We start from the raw sequence: 21,412 nt of genomic DNA, 5'->3' as shown, positions 1-21,412 counted from the left end.
AAAAGACATGATTTCTTTTTCTGCTTTATTCATTTCCCACATCCAATCAATCATGATGATAGCCACTGCCTGCTCTGCACAATATCTGATTCTCCATTCCTGCAGCCACACCCCTCACACTGGATGAAGGCAGTGCCTCATAACTAAACCACCAGGCCTACAATCCCTTTTTACAATCAGTTGGGTATGAAAGCCTTATTATTTGTTCACAATTATGCTAACCACTATAGGGAATTCAGAAGTGAGAGGCTATTTGTTGTTTGTAAAGTATTTGTGTAGTAGAAACCTCTTGGGTGACTATCCAGAGCACAGCAATCATTCTTTCTCTGGGAACTGCCTCCAATACACAGACAGGGATGCCCAGAAATCATGTCATTACTATACGATGCTGCCCCCAAACATACCTAATTGATGAAGGAGTGGAGAACAGACCCAGTCTGAGCCAATTGGATTCCCTCTCCCAGAATCTGGAATTTTAATTTTTTTAATGTTTATTTATTTTTCAGAGAGAAAGAGAGAGAGATAGAGAGAGAGAGAGGGAGTGCAAGCTGGGGAGGGGCAGAGAGAGAGGGAAACACAGAATCTGAAGCAGGCTCCAGGCTCTGGGCAATCAGCACAGAGCCCGATGTGGGGCTTGAACCCATGAAATGCAAGATTATGACCTGAGCCGAAGTCAGACACTGAACCCAAGACTGAGCCACCCAAGTGCCCCCAGAATCTGGAATTTGAGAATGACAGACACAGATTGAGAGCTGCTAGAGGTTTGAGTCATAGTCACTGGAGGGCAACCCCTGCCTTTGAGACCCCAGGAGTTGTCCTGGAACATGATCTTCTGGAGGCTTGATTGTTAAACCTCTTCCTCAGATTCTAAGAGAGATATCCCAGCATGCTGTTTTTGTTTTTTCTTTTAACTTAAGTGAGCCAGAGTTGATTTGTATTGCTTTCTCCAACAAGAATCTTAACAAGTCTTAACAAAATGACAGAGTTTGTCTCAAAGGCCTTAACGAAAGCCAGACAGATATTACTGTCTCCATTTTTCAGGTGGAGCTAGAGGTTCAGAGAAGCTAAATGATTTGTCTAAGATCACATGGGTTGCGCTTGACAGAACTGGAACTAGAATTCTGTCTTCTAATTCCTAAAATAGCTCCCTTTCCTCTCCACCATTCTGTTTCAGGGAGCTCAAACTCTCGCTGGCACAAATGGACAGTCTTTTCATATTAGTTCGGTCTACTATGAACTGCCCATCCTCTGAAATCCTTCAGCATTTATTACCCATACAACTGAACAGTCTTCTGGCACATCATTCTCATCCATTGCCTGCCTTGCTGCTCAAGTAAATACAGTGCCTGTTCAATACTAAGTGTACCTTTATTTACCAAACAACAAAATAGTAGCTGGGTTTTGTGGAGGACCCCAGGTACAGAATTAGGGTAGAGCCCCTAGCAGGCAGAGGAGAAGTAAGAGGCACTAAGGACAGGTCTGCCTCCATTAAAATTCCAGTAGAGTAGGTCTTAGTGCCTGTGTCTGCTGTTGGCCACCAACAGCATCTAAAAAGCACCCCCACTGCTATTCTGCTTATTTCTAGAACCCTGGCCTGGACAGAGCTATGTAGTAATTTGCCAGTCAAAGCCCCTACCCACTGGTCCCTTCTGTCTACCCTATCCATCACATCCTTCAAGCTTAATCAGAAGATCTATCTGGATTAATTTCACATCAATCTTATAATTTTTTTATTTATTTATTAAAATTTTTTTTTTCATTTTTATTTTTTTGAGAGACAGAGTGCAAGTGGGAGGGGCAGAGAGAGAGGGAGACACAGAATCCGAAGCAGGCTCCAGGCTCTGAGCTGTTAGCACAGAGCCTGATGTAGGGCTTGAACTTGTGAACTGTGAGATCATGACCTGAGCCGAAGTCGAGTGCTTAACCAACTAGCCACCCAGAGGCCCAATCTTATCATTTCTTTACTCTACATCCCAGTTGCCATTGCATTTTTTCTTTTCTATTAAAGTTCTCAACAGAATTTTTACAGCTTTTTTGACTTTGAGATAATAGACATACAATAAACAATACATATTTAAGTGTATAGTTTGATGATTTTGACTTATGTGTACATCCATGAAACACCATCACCACAATCAAGATAATAAACATATGGGGGTGTATGGGTGGCCCAGTCGGTTAAGCATCCAACTCTTAACTTTGGCTCAGGTCATGATCTCACGGCTTGTGAGTCTGAGCCCCCCATCAGGCTCTGCACTGAAGGCACAGAGCCTGCTTGGGATTCTGTCTCTCTCTCTCTCTGCCCCTCCCGGGCTTGCTCTCTCTCTCTCTCAAAATAATAAAAATAAACCAAAAAAAAAAGAAGACAATGAACATACGGATCACTCCCTAAAGTTTTTTTGTGTTACTTTGTAACTTCTCACTCCTGTTTCTCCCCACTCTACTCCTATTTTCAGGTAACCACTGATTTGATGTCACCTTACATGAGTTTGCATTTTCTAGAATTTTATATAAATGGAATCATATGACATAGATCTTCTTTTTCTGGCTTCTTTCACACAGCATGATTATTTTGAGATTCATTCAAGTTGTAGCATGTATCAATAGTTTGTTCCTTTTTATTGCTGGATAGTATTCCATTGTAAGGATATACCATAATGTGTTTATCCATTCATCTGTTGATGGACATTTGTTTCCAGGGTTTAGCTATTATGAATTGAACTTCTATGAACATTTGTGTACATGTTTTTGTTTGGGCACGTGCTTCGTTTTACCTAGGAGTGGAACTGCCGGGCCATATGGTCAGTATTTAATGTTCTAGTGGGTGTATAGTTGAATCTCACTGCGGTTTTAATTTGCTTTTCCCTAATCACGGTGAGGGAACGTCTTTTCATATGCTTATTTATAAATCTTCTTTCGTGGAGTATCATAATAGATCTTTTCCCCCATCCTTCCCATATTCTGTTCATAGCTTCTTTGGTTCTTTTTATTTAAATACTGAGGAGGCATGCATTGGCATGGGTCATGAGAAGACTGGCAAATGCCTTACGATTCTTCTTTATGATGGATTTCCCCTCCCTGTAGGTTACTCAGCAGAAGTGCCTCTCCTCTTAGGTACCTCTCTTCTTGGTTTTTGGGAGCTGTACTCTTTTATTCCCTGCACATGGACTTTCAGGGAATTTGTAGACTTGTCCAGTGATGCAATGATCCATGCAATTCTCTCATGGACACCAACTACCTTTAATTCTAGGTTATACCCCATCTTAGCTCAAATTTTGGTTGATACCTGACAGTGGGTATTTTACTACTGGCAGGACAGATCTAGATGCACGGGATGGGGAAATTCAGTGTACTTTTGCTGTTTGTGACTTGCATTTGTGGATCTTCTGAGCTGGCTGGTTGAAAATGTGGCAACCCACTGCTGCCCATTCTTGTAGAAGTGAGATTCTGGAATTGTGACATTTTTTTGAGTCCTGTGGCTGCCTATCACCCTCTTTCTGTGGAGTGAAGCCGAGTAGGAAACTGTATTCATTCTTTAATCTGCATTAATATTATTTTACTCTTCTTGATGTATTAGTTGGAATAGTTCTCAACCTATTTATGAAGTGTGGTCCCTTCCAAATGGACTGTAAACTCTTGGAGGGCAAAGATGAATACTTCCAGGAAATTTGTATACTTCATTAAAGTACCACAGTGTTCTAAATACAGAAGACCCTTGATAACTGTCTACTGCTTAACAAACCTGTTATCTGGTTAGCCTTCAATTCTGAAAACTAATCATCAGTCTAATTAGCCTTATAGATTTGTGGGTTGGAAAAAAAAAACTACTCATTTTCCTGGAGTGTGTGAGAAATCTCAGATTCAGAATTTTAGGCTTCAGAGAAACTGAAGGGGATATTTCATAGATGAGAAAAGTAAAGCATCAAAAAGTTAAACACTTGCTTAAGTGCATCACCTCCTTTGTAAAGCCCTTCTGGATCTTTTGACATGGAATCGACCATTCACTAACTCCTCCATACTCATACTATACTTTTTAAAACTTTTGTCACAGTCCCCAAGACACCGGATTACACCTTGCTTGGCTTTAGGAACAGGACTCATGTCTTATCTTTGTAGCCTCAATTCCCGGACACTGCCTGGAACTATGAGGCACTCAATAAGTCGATAAATGAATGTGGCTGAGTGTGGCTGGAGTTAAGTACAAATACAACAGTAAAATGAATACAACCATGTTTCTCAAATGTAAAATATGTGTTAGGTATCATGCTACATGACTTACATTTATTTCTTATTTGATACTCTCAATAGCTCTGTGAAGTATACAGCTATTCTTATTTTATAGATGAGGAAACTGAGGTGCTGAGAAGTTAAATAGCTTCCCAAAGGTCACACAGCTAGAAAGAGGCAGAGCTGGCACTTGAACTTAGGTATCTGATTGTAGAGTTTGCCTCACAACTATAGCGTGATTAATGAGAATGCAGTGTTGTCCTTTCTGAGAATTTTAAATGTTGTTCCTCTCCTTTCTACTCATCTTTTAGTTGGTTTTCAAGGGTAATTATATTTGTGGATATTCTTGAGTATTTCTCCTCCATGCACAGATATTGATATGAAAGAGGCCAAGGGATTTGATAATGTATACAAAGCCACTAAAACATTTGTTAGTCAAGTCACTGATTCTGTGTGGTCCTGATAATTTGTGATAAGGTCACAATACTTACATTCAGGATATGCACAATGTCCTCAATGTGGCTGTGGATGAATGCTCCTATGGTTTCATCATAAGGTAAAGCTCGGCTGAGAGAACACAAAGATCTTAGGAATGTCAGCTTCTCAAGTTCACTCTGAATTTGTGGAAAAATGACAAAAACACAATTACATATTACAATCTCATTTGATAATTGTAGAGGGCTTTTAAAAAATGTTTATTTATTTATTTTGAGAGACAGGGAGAGCACATGTGGGAGGGGCAGAGAGAGAGGGAAAGAGAGAATCTCAAACAGGCTCTGCACCATCAGTGTGGGGCTTGATGCAGGGCTCAAACTCACGAACCACGAGATTATGACCTGAGCAGAAATCAAGAATTAGATGCTTAACTAACTGAGCCACCCAGGCACCCCTGTAGAGGGCGTTGGGGAAGTTTCCTGTAATGTTTCAAACATCTGACATCTCATTAATTCTAGCATCAGTCTTTTATTATAAGTAATGAATAAATTACAGGGGAATGAAATTCCTCATCTGCTGGTCCTGCTTGGGCTTACGATTTAGTTTTCCCTCTCAGCTAGATTAAATGCTAAATTACTAACTGCTCCATGATGGCTCTCCCCACCTTTAGTCTTTGCTTCCCCACCTACCCACCCTGTCTGTATACTGATTAACTGATTAAACTTTCTAAATGTGACCTTTGATGCTGTTACTTCCAGCTCTCGCTCTCTCTTTTTTTTAGTTTTTATTTGAGAGAGAGAGACCATGAGCTGGGGAGAGGGGCAGAGGGGGAAAGGGGGAGAGAGAGAGAGAGAGAGAGAGAGAGAGAGAGAGAGAGAGAGAGAGAGAATCTTAAGCAGGCTCCAGGCTCAGCATGCAGCCCAATGTGGGGCTCAAACCCATGATGCAGGATCATGACCTGAGTCTATATTAAGAGTCAGACACTCAAACAACTAAGCCACTCAGGTGCCCCACTTCTAGCTCTCTTCATGCCATTAAAGATTATTTTGAGACTTTAAGGGTTCCTATTAAAATGCAAGATCTTGGGAGCCTGGGTGGCTCAGTAGGTTGAGCCTTCAACTCTTTTTTTTTTTTTTTTTTTTTAATATTTGAGAGAGAGAGAGAGAGACAGAGCACAAGCTGGAGAGGGGCAGAGAGATGGAGACAGAATCTGAAGCAGGCTGCAGGCTCCAAGCTGTAAGCTGTCAGTATAGAGCCCGACGTGGGGCTCGAACTCACAAGCAGTGAGATCATAACCTGAGCCAAAGTCAGACGCTTAACGGACTGAGCCACCCAGGCGCCCCGAGCCTTCGATTCTTGATATTGGCACAGGTCATGATCTCACTGTCCATGAGACAGACACTAAATGGGGCTCTGTGCTGACAGCGAGGAGGCTGCTTGGGATTCTCTCTCTCTCTGCCCCTCCACACCCCCTGACCCCCTGCTTCCACATGCATGCATGCTCTCTATCTCTCTCAAAAGAAGTAAACATTTTTAAAAAACAAGTCATTATTTGAAGAATAAAAATCTTTTGTATTATTCTTTTTCTGATTATAAAAGTAGTATCTATCACAGAAACCTTGAAAAATAAAGTATAAAGAAGATAGTAAAAGATACCAATAATTTCACAATCTTGAGAGAATTTCTTCTAATCTTTCTCTACTGGGCTAGAGATAGTATAAACTGGTATAAGCTCCCTGGACAGCGAGTAGCAATACATACAGCCAGAAGCTGACTTCATGGCCTAATTCTTTCTCATCTAGATTAGTACAACAATCCAACACTGAGTTTCCCTGCTCCAGTTTGCTCCCCTCCAATCTATTTCCCTAGCCATCACCAGATTCATCTTTATTAAGTGCAAATTTGATCAGGTAACTCCCTATCAAGTATCTTTCAGCAGAACCCATGGAGGTAAAGGCTCTCCCAGTGTGACCCCAGCTAACCTCTTCAAATTCATCTCTTGCCTTGCCCTGCAGCATTCTGAACTTTAGACAAATGAATTTTTATGCTGCCCTTTCTTGGTTCTGGGTCTTTGCACCTTCTGAATTCTCTTGACTAAAATCTATATATCCTTTAAGACTTGGAAAATGCATTTCCTCCTGAAGCAGCATTAGGTGCCTTTCCTAAGAGTATCCATAAACCTCATGTGTATGTTGCTATCATGGTATTTATGATATTCTGACAAAACTATCTTCTTATTCATCTATTTTCCTGCCTGGTTGTGGGTTCAGATCAAGGCAGGGAATGGATTTTCTTTTTTTTTCAATTCACTGCAGCAATGCAATCCCTATATTAATTATAAAGAAATGCTTTATATAAAGCTCTGCTGCCATGAAGTGTAAAGAACAGTTTAAGTCAAAAGTGAAGATCAACAGGGGTGCCTGAGTGGCTCTGTCGGTTTAGTGTCCGACTTTAGCTCAGGTCATGATCTTACTGTTTGTGAGTTCAAGCCCTGCATCAGGCTCTGTGCCGACAGCTCAGAGCCTGGAGCCTGCTTTGTCTCCCTCCCTCTCTCTTTCTCTCTCAAAAATAAATAAACATTCAAAAAAAAAAAAGTGAAGACCAACATTCTGGTTTTAAAAAAATTTTTTTTAAATGTTATTTATTTTTGAGAGAGAGAGAGAGAGAGAGAGAGAGAGAGAGAGAGAGAATGGAGTGTGAGCAGAGGAGGGGCAGAGAGAGAGAGGGAGACACAGCATCCAAAGCAGGCTCCAGGCTCTGAGTGGTCAGCACAGAGCCTGATGTGGGGCTTGAACCCACAAACCGTGAGATCATGACCTGAGCCGAAGTCAGACACTTAACCAACTGAGCCACCCAGAGGCCCCTAAAAAATTTTTAATTAGCATTATACATAAAGGAAATGTAAAGCTTGAATAATTTTTACAAACCAAAACATCTGCATATATATATTCAAAGAAAATGAAATCTGGAACTCAAAGAGACCTCTGCACTCCCAGGTTCACCGCAGCATTATTCACAACAGCCAAGATATGGAAACAACCTAAGTGTCTGTTGACAAATGACAGACACCTTCGATACTGTCACTTAAACATACCAGGCTTCTCTCAGTTCATAAAACATGCTCTTCTCCTTTCTGCCTCAAGGTTGTTAAACATACCATGTCCTATTTCTGGAATACTTCCTCCAATTCTAACTTCTCCTAGTGTCTCCTAGTCATTCCTCAGATCTGAGCTCAAGGTGTCCTTCCTCAGAAATGCCCAAGGTTGGGGCGCCTGGGTGGCTCAGTCGGTTAAGCGTCTGACTTCAGCTCAGGTCATAATCTTGAGGTCTGTGGGTTTGAGCCCTGCGTCAGGCTCTGTGCTGACAGCTCGGAGCCTGGAGCCTGTTTCAGATTCTGTGTCTCCCTCTTCCTCTGACCCTCCCCTGTTCATGTTCTCTCTCTGTCTCAAAAATAAATAAATGTTAAAAAAAAATTTAAAAAAAAGAAATGCCCAAGGTTAAGATAAATTCTTCTGTTATGTGCTCTCACAGAATAAACTAATGAATGAATGTTTTGCCTGAATAACAGAATACTGTGCTAAGTAGGAAAATATAGATCTATAGTATTGACCTAGAAAACTTTTTTCCTCCCACCATCTCTGATGTGAGAGGGGGGCTCTGAGAGAGAGGGGGAGACACAGAATCTGAAGCAGGCTCCAGGCTCTGAGCTGTCAGCACAGAGCCTGACACGGGGCTTGAACCCATGAACCGCAAGATCATGACCCAAGCCAAAGCTGGATGGTTAACCAACTGAGCCACCCAGGCATGCCTAATTACATGCATTTATATGTGTTGAAGAAAAAGACTGAAAATAAATACACTAAAACGTTAACATTAGTTATCTTAGGAGAGTGGGATTTGTAAAGACTTTTATTTTTATTTTCTTCCTTTAATAGGAATTTTATAGTTTTTATAACCAAGTATAAATACAATTTATAAATGTATATACGTATATTATCAAAATATAATCATAAATCAGTTTTATAGTCTAGAATATCAGTTATATTTGCATGTTAACAAAACAATAAATGTTTAAAATATTTGTTAAAATGGAGGAATAAGTTGGATAACTAGGTAAGACTGCTTGCGCATACCTGTAGGTCACCATTAAAAAACTCCTGGATAGACTGGATCAGCCTCTCAACAATGGGCTCACTGAGGGGGCCTTGTTGGGTCAGGTGTCTGAAGCTATCTGTGAGAGATTCCTGAGGGAGTCCAGCGATGTCAGAGATGTCCGAGTCTAATACCAAAACGAACACAGCAGGTGATGCCTCCATACTACGTAAAGTTATACAGTCTAGTGGGGAGAGCCACTGGACATCAGGTTAGGCATGTCCTGGTCTCACCTTTACTATCTGCTCTGCAACCTTGACTAAGTCCCTTCTGCTCTCTGAGTCTCAATTTTCTCAATTACAAACTCAACATTCTTTAAGGGCGTCCTAAGCTACAAAAACCTTTAAGTGTGAGCTATGACAGAGTGGTTAAGAGCACGGACTTTATATCTCAGTTTGAGACTAATTTGAATCCTGGCTCTACTACTTATTAGTTGCATGATCTTTATCAAGTTAGTTTGCCTCTTGGAACCTTAGTTTCCTCGCCTGTAAGACAGGGTTATTATGAGGATTAAGTGAGGTAATAAATACAAAAGACTTATCTCAGTATGTGGCCTCCAATAAGCATTTGAATAGTAGATTTTATTATTAAAAAGTCTATGACTCTAGGGTGCCTGGGTGGCTCAGTCGGCTAAGCATCTGACTTCGGCTCAGGTCATGATCTCGCAGTCTGTGAGTTTGAGCTCTGCATTGGGCTCTGTGCTGGCAGCTCAGAGCCTCGAGCCTACTTTGGATTCTGTGTCTCCCTCTCTTCTCTCTCTGCCCCTCCCCTGCTCATGTTCTGTCTCTCTCTCTCAAATATAAACATTAAAAAAAAAAAAGTCTATGACTCTGTAGTGACAAGAGCTTAAAATATGGTAGCAGCCCCTTGTTGATCTCTCCCTACTGGACCAGGTTGCAGTAAATATCTGAAGTCTCTCCTTCCAGACCTGGGATATACTTTGATTAAGAGCACAGGCTATGGAGTAGGTCTGCCTAGACTTGGATCCTTGCTCTGCCTCTTTCTAGCATTCTGACCTTGTGTGATCTTACTTTCTCCGGACATATTTCTTCATTTCCAAAATGGGGATGATAATAGAGCCTACCTCATTTGGTTGATACAGAGCTAGCACCAAGGAAGTGTTGGTAAATATTATTCCTTTGTTGAGTGACAATTATGGTGGCATCCTTTCCCTCTTTGTATTGCTTTGCATCCTTACCTCCTCTATTTTACTAAACCAAATCCCTTATTCCTGTCGGGGAAACAGTCTTACTATTTCCCCCTTTACATACCCATCATCTGAGGGTTTCTACCACCCTTCTTCTGTACACTTTTTGGTCTCCTGAATCATAGCCTCTCCTGCAGATTCCTGCAACTCACTGTCACATTCTTCTCACGCACTAGAAGCCCTGTTCTCATTCACCTCTCATCTTTGCATGGGCTTTCCTTCTCTCTGCATGTTTTCTCCTTCTTCCCCACCTTCCCTACTTCCTACCCTGTTTGCCTAGCTAGCACCCACTCATCTTTCAGGGCTCTGTGCCAGGATGCCTTTCTTAAATCCTCTCTTTGCCCGTTTTGACTAAGTATCCTCCTAGCTGCTGAAAAACCTCTTTATATTTGTTCCCTATCCCCACTCCCATATTAAACTGAGTTCCAGTCATTTATTTATAAGTCTGTTCTGTTCACTAGTAGATCTCCAGCAGCTAGATCAGCGTTTATAGCATAATAGGGCTTCAATAAATATTTGTTGATTGAGTGTAGAAATGAGCAAATGTAGTTCCTAAATAGTCTTTCCTGTCTCATGCACATGCTATTATATCCACCTGGAATGTTCTTTCCTCTACTTCTTGCATGGGTTGTTCTTTCACATCCTGGAGGACTCCTTCAGGTTTGAACCACACCATCTCAGATAGGTGTTCTCTGACAACCATGGCTTAAAATCGGTTCCCATCTCCCTTACTTTTTGTCTCAGCCCTTTGTATAATTCTTTCAGAGTATTAACTACAGATCATACTTTATTTGATATGTTTACTTTTTTTGGTCCTTTCCAGCAAATTCTTTGAGGACAGGGAACATGTCAATCTTGTTCATTACTGTATACTCAGCAACTGGTACTCAATGAATGTTTGCAGAATAAAAGATAGATATTCTGTAGCCCAATCAAGTTTCCACCTACAACCATCTTTCTCTTATCAGAATCCTTCCAGCACCTAGACTCTGTGCAAGTCTGCAGGATTGCCTGTCACAGTTTCCTATATGTCTACACAAATATATTTTATCTCATTTTGCCAACCATATTCCAAGCTCTTAAATGCAGGGACCAAATTCATTGTCAAAGTCTAGTTGAGGGCTCTTATCCAGCAATGTGACTTGAAAAGTCCCTGCCAAAAATAAATAAATAAATAAATAAATAAATAAATAAATAAATAAAAATCCTTTCCTCCTTTCACCTGTAAGTTCAAGGCTACTTGCATCGTTTTTAACATCCTCTAAGTTGCTCAGCTGCAAATCCACACTTCCTGAATCATTGTCAGAAGCACAGGGGATCACTATTTCTTCCTGACTACAGATCCTAGGAATGAAGAGGGGATTAGAAAGGTTAGTATTTTAGGACTGCTTCCATGTCATCACTCAGGTGAAAGCTTAAATGTCACCTTCTCAGAGGAGCATTTACTGGTCACCAGTCTAAGTGAAGTAGCCTCTCCCTACGCAGTCCCACAGCTGGTTTCTAATTTTTTTTTCATAGTATTTAACCATTACCTACAACTATCAAGTTCATTTGTGTTTGTTGACTGTCTCCCATCAGACTGTAAGCTCCATGAGGACAGAAACCTTCTCTACACGGTCATGGCTGTATTCCCAGCACCTAGCACATTGTCAGCCTCATGGGGCATGAATGGATAGGTAAGAAATACCATGCTGCTGTTAAAAGAAACTGAGGTAGAACAATTTCCCCTTCCCTAATCTCCCTTACCCTTTCCTACTTTTTGTTTCTATAGCATGCAATACCTTTTAATGTATCATTCACTTACTTATGATATTGTTTATCATCTCCTCCTGCAAAAAAATGTAAGTTCCATGAAGCCAAGGATCTTTGGCTGCTTTGTTCACGAATGTATTCTAAGAGACTAGAATACTGCCAGGCACAAGATAATGTTCAATAAAAACTGACTGAGTGACTGAATAGATCTCTATTTTCTCAATGTTTAGCATATAGTAATGAATGAAAAGGCAAGTTGTCGAGCAATGTGTGTAAACTGTGTGTGTACATATGGACAGACACACACACACACACACACAAATGTTGGGAGACGTGTAGGAAAACTTATGGTATTTAAACTTTTATATTGCCTGAATTTTTTTTTTTACATTGGCATGAATATAAGATGTTGACAAAGATGTGGAACAGGGCGGGGCGGGGGGGGGCACCTGAGTGGCTCAGTTGGCTAAGTGTCCAGATCTTGACTTTAGTTCAGGTCATGATCTCATGGTTTGTGAGATCAAGCCCCACGTCGGGCTCTGTGCTGATTGCACAGAACCTGCTTGGGATTCTCTCCCTCTCTTTCTCGCTCTCTCTCTCAAAATGAATAAACATTAAAAAAGAAAAAAAAGATGTGGAGCACAGAACTCCTATAAGTCAGAGTTGGTAATGTATATTGGTACAACCATTTTGGAAATAATTTGGCATTATCTGGTAAAGCTGCAAATGTGCCTACACCATGACTGCAATAGATATAAACAACCATAAAAGCATACACAATGGTAAAATGTAGTAAAATAATAACGAAATGATGAGTTTGGTTTTCAATCGATTTTATTTCATTGTTAAGTTTGTATAATTTAATTTTTCTAAGTAGCTGTATTTAACAACCAATTTGAAAAGTTCTTGCTAAATTTAATAAGTGAGTCTCGCAAGTCAGTATGAGATGGTTCCAGCACAACACTGGTTGTCTTATTATTGAGTTGGAAGATTTTTTTAGTATTTATTTATTTATTTTGAGAGAGAGGGAGAAAGCCTGAGCAGGGGAGGGGCAGAAAGAGAAGGAGAGAAAGAATTCCAAGCAAGCTCTGCACTGTTAGCTTAGAGCCCCACACAGGGCTCGACCTCACCAACCACGAGATCAAGACCTGAATATAAATCAGAAGTCAGAGGCTTACTGACTGAGCCACTCAGGTGCTCCAGTAAGAGTTTTATATATATATATGTATATATATATATATATATGTATATATATATGTATATATATATGTATATATATATGTATATATATGTATATACATGTACATACATGTATGTATGTATACATGTATGTATACATATATATGTATATATATACATATATGTATATGTATATATATATATTCTCTATCAGCACCATCCATTAGAAATTTCTGTGATATTGGAAATTTCTATAATTCTGTGCTGTCCAAAATGATATCCAGTGGCCACATGTGGCTATTGAGCACTTGAAATGTGACTAGCACAACTAAGGAACTTTTTTTTTTTTTTAATTTTTTTTTCGACGTTTTATTTATTTTTGGGACAGAGAGAGACAGAGCATGAACGGGGGAGGGGCAGAAAGAGAGGGAGACACAGAATCGGAAACAGGCTCCAGGCTCTGAGCCATCAGCCCAGAGCCTGATGCGGGGCTCGAACTTCCGGACCGCGAGATCGTGACCTGGCTGAAGTCGGACGCTTAACCGACTGCGCCACCCAGGCGCCCCAGGAACTTTTAATTTTAATTAATTTAAAGTCAAATTCAGATATTCACGTATAACTAGTATGTAAGTATCTATTTTATTTAATAGCACAGTAGCAGACAGAAAGACCTCACTCTTCCCTATTTGGGGTAATGACATTGGGGACACTAATATTTACCATATTGTGCATGCTTTTAGATGTTCTTAACAGTTAAAAGCACAGATTATGGAGTCAGAATGTCTGGGTTCAAATCTTTAGTTCCTTTCTCTAGAAAATGGGAATAACAGTACAAACCTCACAGAATGGTGATAAGGAGTAAATAAAGTACGGAGAATGCTTACTACGCTCGGGCTATCCTGTAAACGCTCAATTATTAAAATTAGTTATTATTGAGTTCTTAGATAAGACACTTTCATTTTTTTTTATTATTATTACGGGATTCTTCTTATCTTAAAACAAACAAGCTGCTTTTGTCTCAGGAGTCACTTCTATTTTTGACCCTGTTACTTCTGTAAAATTGGGCTAATATGCTCAGAGTTATTTTGAGGGGTACTAAACGTCACCTATAGGTCAGTTACTAACGAGCGAAACAGTCTTTGGAGGAAACTGCCATAATTCCTTAAAGGAAAAAAAAATTAAAAGGAAAAGAAAAAGAAAACCTAAGCCCTCGAATATTACCTGCCCCTCCTCAAGGGACCCTACCCATTCCTTTAAAATTGGCCGGGCTGCAGAGAGAAGACTGAGTGACGGCGCGATCGGCCAATCAACGCGATTGGCCAATCAGAGGAGGCCCCGTTTTGGGCCCTCCCCAAAGCCTTATCCAACCGCATACCGGTAGCGCCCGGATCAAGACCGTTGCGAGGCGGCCGGTTCCAAATGGGCCAGGTTGCGGGGGGGAGGCGGGCCTATACAGAAGGACCGCGGCGCCCTTTGTGCGTGGGGACTGGAATTCAGGCCCCAGCTGCTGGGACTGGCCCGACCCAGCGGGACGGCAGGGACTGACCTGTGTCTAGATCCCATCCCAGCACGCGCAGACCGCCGCGAGTCCCTGGCGTCCCCTCCGGCGCGCTCTTGGCGCCACTTTCCCGAGCGGAAGTCAGCCTGCGGCTCGGGCCCTGGTGGGACCTGCTCGGAGAAATGGCGTCGCCGGGTGAGGCGTTGTGCATGGCTCGGCAACGGGGTCCCGCGGCCGGCACGCCTGGGCGAGTAGGCCGTAGCACGCGGGAGGCTAGTGCTCGCCACTCGGGAGCCGGCCAGGCGGGAGCCTCTTCCCCTGTGGGGAAGGGGCATGTGCTTGGGCTCTTTTTGGGGTCGAGTGTGTGACGGAGGGCTGTCTAGCTAGTGGGACTGCAGGCAAGCGGAGGTGGGGTGGGTGCGAGTGCGGCGTGGAGCTACGGGTGCCCCCGAGGCCCAACCGGGGGCCGCGGTTAACCGTAGGTCTGGCTTCATTCATTTGACTCGCGGCGGCTCCCGGGCCGGCGGGGGGTGCCTGAGTGGAAGCTTGCGGCCAAATCGTTCTTCTTTGGACCGTGGTTTCCTTTTTAGTAAAAAGGAGGAAGGAAATCACTCACCTGAGAACGTAGGGTATAAATTCTGAAGTTAGATTCTCCTGGTGCATGCTTGTAGCCTGCCAAGTGTTCGTTTTGTGTTCCAGCGCAAGTTCCTTAACCTCTCCGCACCTCAGTTTCTGATCTGTAAACTAGATCAGTCACATTATCCGCTGCATAAATTGCTGTATCAAAATAAGCTGATTCCCTTGCGTAGTTAAAATAGTATATGGCACTAAGCAAGCATCAATGAAGTTAACTGCATTGCTAGTTATTGAGTGAGCACTGTGCAGAATGGAATCCTCATGTAGTCTCACCACGGCGGCGTGGGGCATGTGTACTATTACTTACATTTGACAGATAGGAAGGCAGAATTTCAAAGAAGAGAAGTAACTTGCCCACGATAACAGTGATTAAGATACTGGGTCATTGTTCCAGTTTTTGAAAAGTTGAGGGTGATAGAGTGGTTAAAAACAAACTTTGGATTCAAAATGCCTGCAGTTTGATTCTCATTTGTTTTTTAGGGCACGTAACTCCTGAGTCTCAATTTCTTGGTCTGTAAACCACACTCATTTGCATGTTGTGAAGATTTAATGACTCAGTGCATGCCAAGTACTTAGCATATAGTATGGGCATATCCCACACATGTTTTCATAGTCATTTACTAGATCTTAATATATTGAGTACATGCATGTATACAAAGCACTGGAGATTCAGATTTTTCTTGCATTTTTCTATCCTTTAAAAGTTCTGGCTTTGACCTTGAATTCTAGCCAGACTCTGACTGCTTCTCACCTCTACTACTGTCACCCTGGCTGTGACCACCATTATCTTTTTACTTGGGTTATTACTAACTGGTGATCCTTTTTAGGTCCTTTCTCCTGCATAGTCTCAACACAGTTTTGTTTATTCTTGACAATTGTGTCAAGATCCCATTAAATCCTGACAGTTGTGTCAATGATCCTGTTAAAATGTAAATCAAATCACTCCTCAAAACTTTCTAGTGGCTCCCATCTCATTAAAAGCCAGAGGCCCTACAAAGATGTTAAAGGCCCTTCAGATTTAACCTCTGCTGCCTTTATCACTGCTTCCATACTTTTCATCCTTTGCTTATGCTACTCTAGCTATACTTTCCTCTTTGCTAATATCCAAGAATACTATATATACTGCTGATTCAGGGTCTTTGCACTTGCTTTTCTTCTTGGGATAGTTTCCCCAAAAATGTCTTTGTGACTTGCTCCTTCTTTTCCTTCAGGTCTATACACAGTAGTTTTATTTCTTAGTTAGACCTTCGTAGACTCTCATATCAAAAATTGTAGTTCTTCTCAGTGAATCTCTTCTGTGCTTTTTTATTCTCCATAATGATTGTCACCTAACGTGATAAGTAATGTTTCTTAATTGTGTTGTGTGATATCTTTCTTTTCACCCTAGAATGTAGACTCCGTGAGGTCTTGTTTTGTTTTTTCTGTTTCCTGCTTTAATACCAAAAATAGGGCTTGGTAGGCATCCAATAAATATTTTATTAATGAATGCCTTATAGATTTCTTTCTAGTGTTTTTAAAAACAATTTTTTTTTAATGTTTATTTTTGAGAGAGAGAGAGACAGACAGACAGAGAGTGAACAGGGGAAGGCAGAGAGAGAGGGAGACACAATCCCAAGCAGGCTCCAGGCTCTGAGCTGTCAGCACAGAACCCAACACGGGGCTCGAAGCCACTAATGGCGAGATCATGATCTGATCCAAAGTTGGATGCTTAACTGACTGAGCCAGCCAGGCGCCCCTTCTAGTGTTTTCTTAAAATGTCTATTTTTTTATTTTGAGAGGGAGAAAGAGGAAACGTGAGCAGGGGAGGGGCAGAAAGAGAGAGAAAGAATCCCAAAATGTAGGGCTCCATGTGGGGCTTGATCTCACAAAACATGAGGTCATGACCTCAGCCAACATTGAGTCGGATGCTCATATGATTAAGTCTCCCAGGCACCTCTCTTTCTAGTGCTTTAAAAAGAACTTTCACATTTTTTAGATTATTTAACACATACACAAGGATTTAAATAGAACTAGCATTCATAGAAGAACGATTCTGAGTAGCACTAATGTAGGCATCATTTATATAATATACTCCAAAAAATAATTATCTAACCTCTTTAGTTAGATTTGAGTTTGAGTCCAAGATCGGTTGCAGGCTACTCTCACTCTGAGTTTTCTTATTTGTAAAATAGATACAATCATGCTTTTTAAAAAAAAGAATCTGTATGCCCAATGTGGGCATTGAACTCAACAACCTTGAGATCAAGTGTCACATGCTCTACCAGTTGAGCCAGCCAGGCTCTCCCTAATAATGCCTTTCTTAAGGGATTATAGTTCAAAGTAAATTTGACACTATAGGCAGAGGTTTAGGACCATTTCTATTAGCCTCATGATTATAGTAGTGCTCCCGTATCTGCAGGGCATACTTTCCAAGAACCCCGGTGGGTGCCTAAAACTGAACCCTATACATATGTGTTTTTTCTATACATGCATACCTATGATAAAGTTTAATTTATAGATCAGGCACAGTGAGAGATTAACAACAATAACTAATAGTAAAAGAACAGTTACAACAATACATTGTACTAAAGGCTATGTGAATGTGGTCTTCCCTCTCTTTCAAAATATCTTGTCCTGTACTCACCCTTCTTGATATAGATAACTACGTGATAAAATGCCTGCGTGATGAGGTGAAGTGAGGTGAATGACACAGGCATTGTGATGTAACGTTAGGCTACTGTTGACCTGACAGTCCTGCACCGTGTTTGAACATGGGTAACTGAAACCATGAAAAGTATGGATAAGGTGGTGGTGGTGAAGGATGGATGTTGTACAAACGGGTGGCGGACAATTCAGGAAACAGCCCATAGAATATACCATTCCTAACTGCTTCCTGTCTCCTGGAGCGTAATAGACAAGGATTAACTTTTCTTTCCATGTATTTAGCAAATATTAATTTAGTAGTATGCCGAGTGATGTGTAATACTTGGAAATACGGGGATGTATCGGAGAAACTGTATCCTGGAGCTTACAGTTTAGCAGAGGAATCAGACATTACACTATTACTTATGGTTGTGAAAAAGACTACATGGAAGAAGTACCGGTTGCTATGCATTGATCTGGCAACAATAGTGGTGCTAATAGAGGTAGCTAACATTTATGTAGTTCTTGCTGTAAGAGTCACTACTCTAAGATCTTTCTATGTTAACTCATGTAATCCTCATTACACCCCTAAGGTAGGTACTGTTACTCCCCACTTTACACTTGAGGAAACTAAGGCATGGGTTGGCCACATTGTAACTGCCACAGCCACACTGCTAATAAGTGGCAGAGCTAGAATTTAAACCTGGCCTCAGAGGTCACATTCTTTATAGTACTTTATAGTGTGGCTGTATAAGTCACTATAGTACTGGGGACCTAACCCAAGTACTGAGGGCTGTTGGGAGGCTTTTTAAGGAAGAGATACTTGAACTGAAATCTGAGTAAAAATTAAGCAAAGTTGAAGTAAGGGAAAGCATGAAAAAGTGCTGGGTAGGGAAGAACATGACTCATTAGAGGAACAGAGGGAGCCAGAGAGCCACAGATGGAGGGAAGAGTGAGGGAAGAGATCCTGTGAGAGGCAGGCAAGGCCGTGGTGAGGGGTCAGGATTGGGCCTGTCCTAGCGGCATAGGAGTTACAAACATGCTTGAAATGGAGTGGCATGATGGGTTCTGTGCTTCAGCCCACAGAGGCTGCCAGGAGGACTGCCCTTCAGATGGATGAAGGAGACCGTACCCACCACTTCCCTAGGACTTCTTTCCAGTTTAAACCTCCCAGTCCCCTCCCACTTCCTCTTATGATTTGGTTCCCAGACCTTGGTGTACGCCATCATTGGAACTGTACGTAGAACTTTGGAATCGTTTGTGGAGTGTATTTAATAGTCATTTCCCCCCAAGGTTCAAGCACTGTCTTCCTGTTGGCTCTGACAATCATAGCCAGCACCCAGGCTCTGACGCCCACTCACTACCTCACCAAGCCAGATGTGGAGAGACTGAAAGCCTCACTGGACCGCCCCTTCACAAGTTTGGAAACTGCTTTCTACTCCATCGTGGGACTCAGCAGCCTTGGTGCCCAGGTGCCAGATGTAAAGGTAAGGCTACTTTTGTCTTGGCCTCATCCCTTGACTGTGTTCCTTTTGTGTACTTCAGAACTAACTCTTGCTCATTTGAGGAAGACCAAGGCAAATCCAATGTAAAAAATACTTATTTCCATCTGCCAGATCTTTTTTTTTTCTTAGTGCCTAATGTATGTTTAGGACCATGCCAGGTGTTATAGTAGAATATAAAGAAGAGTGAGTCTTAGAAACTTGACATTTTACTTTAAACTTGACATTTTACCTCTAGAAACTGTTGCTATAGTTCTGAGTGAGACTGTACAATACCACATGGACTTCTTAAGTGCCCTGTACGTGTGACTCATAAATAATAAAGGAATTCAAGATGAGAGCATTCATATTTATTAAACACTGACACTGTATCAGGCAGTTTTGATTTTTTGTTTTTTTGGAACTTTGATGAAGAACATGCATCATGACTAAAACTTTACCTGGTTTTAGGAACAGTCTTAAGTGAATTTACATTTTATTTATTACAGTAGCATGGATAGCTAGGGTAAAGGGATTAAGGCCAGGTTTCTCATATAAGCCTTGGGTTATTAGTTTTCTGTGGCTGCATAACAAATGACTATAAATTTAGTTATTTAAAACAGTATTCATCTATTAGCTGATAATTCTGTAGTGAGAAGTCCAGGCAGGTTTGTATGTGCTCTCTACTTAGTGTCACAGAAGGTCCAAGTAAAGGTGTTGGCCAAGGCTGGGCTCTTATCTGGAGGCTCTGGGGAAGAATGTGCTTCAGTTTTCTTCAGGTGGTTGACAGAATGCATGCAGTTCTGTGCAGTCTTAAGTCTAAGATCCCCATTTTCTTGTGGGCTGTCAGCCAAGGGCTGCTCTCTGTTCCTCAAGGCGACCCACGTTACTTCTCATGTTGTCCCCTCCCCATTTAAGTCAGTAATGTCATGTTGAGTTCTTACTCTTCAAACCTCTCTGACCTCTTCTGCTACCAGTTGGAGAAAACTTTGCTTTTAAAGACCTTTTTCGTCTAATAACCGTTTCCACCTTCCCCTCCCCCAGTACCTTTTACTTGTAGAACAAGCCAGATCAACTCATCCTGGAGAAGTTTCCACATTCTGCCTTTGGTTGATAGCATCTTCATACTGTTTTTGAACACACCTCCTTATCTCTTGTATTCCTGTAAACTGATGGTTAGCTCTTGAGGCTTACTTGTATTCAGGTCAATTTTCTTGGCAAAAACATTTCATAGGTACTTCCTATGTGTACTTCCTATCAATGGGTGTGTAATATCTGGTTGTTTTAGTTATGATAAAGTTGGATCAGTGGATTCAGGTGTTGTCAGATTACCCTCTCTCTGTAAACAGTATCTAGTAGGGACTTGTTTTTGTAAAATCTCATCTGACAATATCTTTTAATTGGGAGTTTAGTCTATTCATATGTAATGTAACTATATTGTTTAGTTTAAGTCTACCATCTTGTTTTTTGATTAGCTGTTTTTTTCCTCCTTCCTTCCTGTCTTAGATTGAATAATTTTTTATAATTTAAGTTTATTTATTTATTTTGAAAGAGAGAGAGCATGGGAGGGGCAGAGAGAGGGAGAGAAAGAGAATCCTAAGCAGTCTCTGCACCGTCAACATGGAGTCCGATGCAGGGCTCGAATGCACGAACCGTAAAATCATGACCTGAGCCAAAACTAAGAGTTGGATGCTTAACCGACTGAGCCACCCAGGTACCCTGGATTGAATTAATTTTTGATTATTCCATTTTATCTCTTCTGTTGGCTTTTTAGCTCTACTTATTATTTTAGTATTTGCTCTAGAGATTGTAATGTGCTTTTGAACTTCATCAATATACTTTGAATTACTATTTTGCTATGTCACGAATAACAAAAGGACCATATAACGAGATATTTCTATTTAAAATCCTGTCATTTGTGCTATCATTTTCATACTATTTACTTTCTTTTAAGCATGACAGCCTTGTACTGTCTGTTGTCCAGTGTCTCAACTTCGTATATTTTTTTAGTTTTGTCGTTATTTTATTTTATTTTTTTTAATTTTTTTTTTTCAACGTTTATTTATTTTTGGGACAGAGAGAGACAGAGCATGAACGGGGGAGGGGCAGAGAGAGAGGGAGACACAGAATCGGAAACAGGCTCCAGGCTCTGAGCCATCAGCCCAGAGCCCGACGCGGGGCTCGAACTCACGGACCGCGAGATCGTGACCTGGCTGAAGTCGG

General features: G+C 41.3%; 2 protein-coding genes across 11 annotated transcripts in view; one reads left to right on the top strand and one right to left on the bottom strand.

Moving 5' to 3' along the window:
• Positions 1 to 16,649, bottom strand: part of MROH8 (maestro heat like repeat family member 8) — a 60,526-nt gene extending 43,877 nt beyond the window's left edge. For 6 of the 9 annotated variants that reach the window (XM_045053648.1, XM_011280885.4, XM_019826538.3 and 3 more), the window contains exons 1-4: positions 14,499 to 16,648; positions 11,244 to 11,365; positions 8,796 to 8,941; positions 4,719 to 4,841 (exon numbers count right to left, since the gene is read on the bottom strand). In XM_045053648.1, the coding sequence (XP_044909583.1) occupies positions 4,719 to 4,841; positions 8,796 to 8,941; positions 11,244 to 11,365; positions 14,499 to 14,785 (678 nt within the window). In that variant the 5' untranslated portion in view covers positions 14,786 to 16,648. Of the gene's footprint in view, positions 1 to 4,718; positions 4,842 to 8,795; positions 8,942 to 11,243; positions 11,366 to 14,173; positions 14,292 to 14,498 lie in introns of those variants that run through there. The other 3 variants (XM_019826542.3, XM_045053650.1, XM_045053651.1) reach the window with 3 other exon arrangements.
• RPN2 (ribophorin II) overlaps positions 14,514 to 21,412 on the top strand; it is a 60,684-nt gene continuing 53,785 nt past the window's right edge. For both annotated transcript variants that reach the window (XM_003983488.5, XM_006929762.4), the window contains exons 1-2: positions 14,514 to 14,645; positions 19,002 to 19,195. In XM_003983488.5, coding sequence (XP_003983537.1) covers positions 14,633 to 14,645; positions 19,002 to 19,195 — 207 coding nt within the window. In that variant the 5' untranslated portion in view covers positions 14,514 to 14,632. The remainder of the gene's footprint in view (positions 14,646 to 19,001; positions 19,196 to 21,412) is intronic.

The sequence above is a fragment of the Felis catus genome, chromosome A3, assembly GCF_018350175.1.
Source record: "Felis catus isolate Fca126 chromosome A3, F.catus_Fca126_mat1.0, whole genome shotgun sequence".
NCBI classification, from domain to species: Eukaryota; Metazoa; Chordata; class Mammalia; order Carnivora; family Felidae; genus Felis; species Felis catus.
This window is presented reverse-complemented; position numbering and strand designations above follow the sequence as displayed.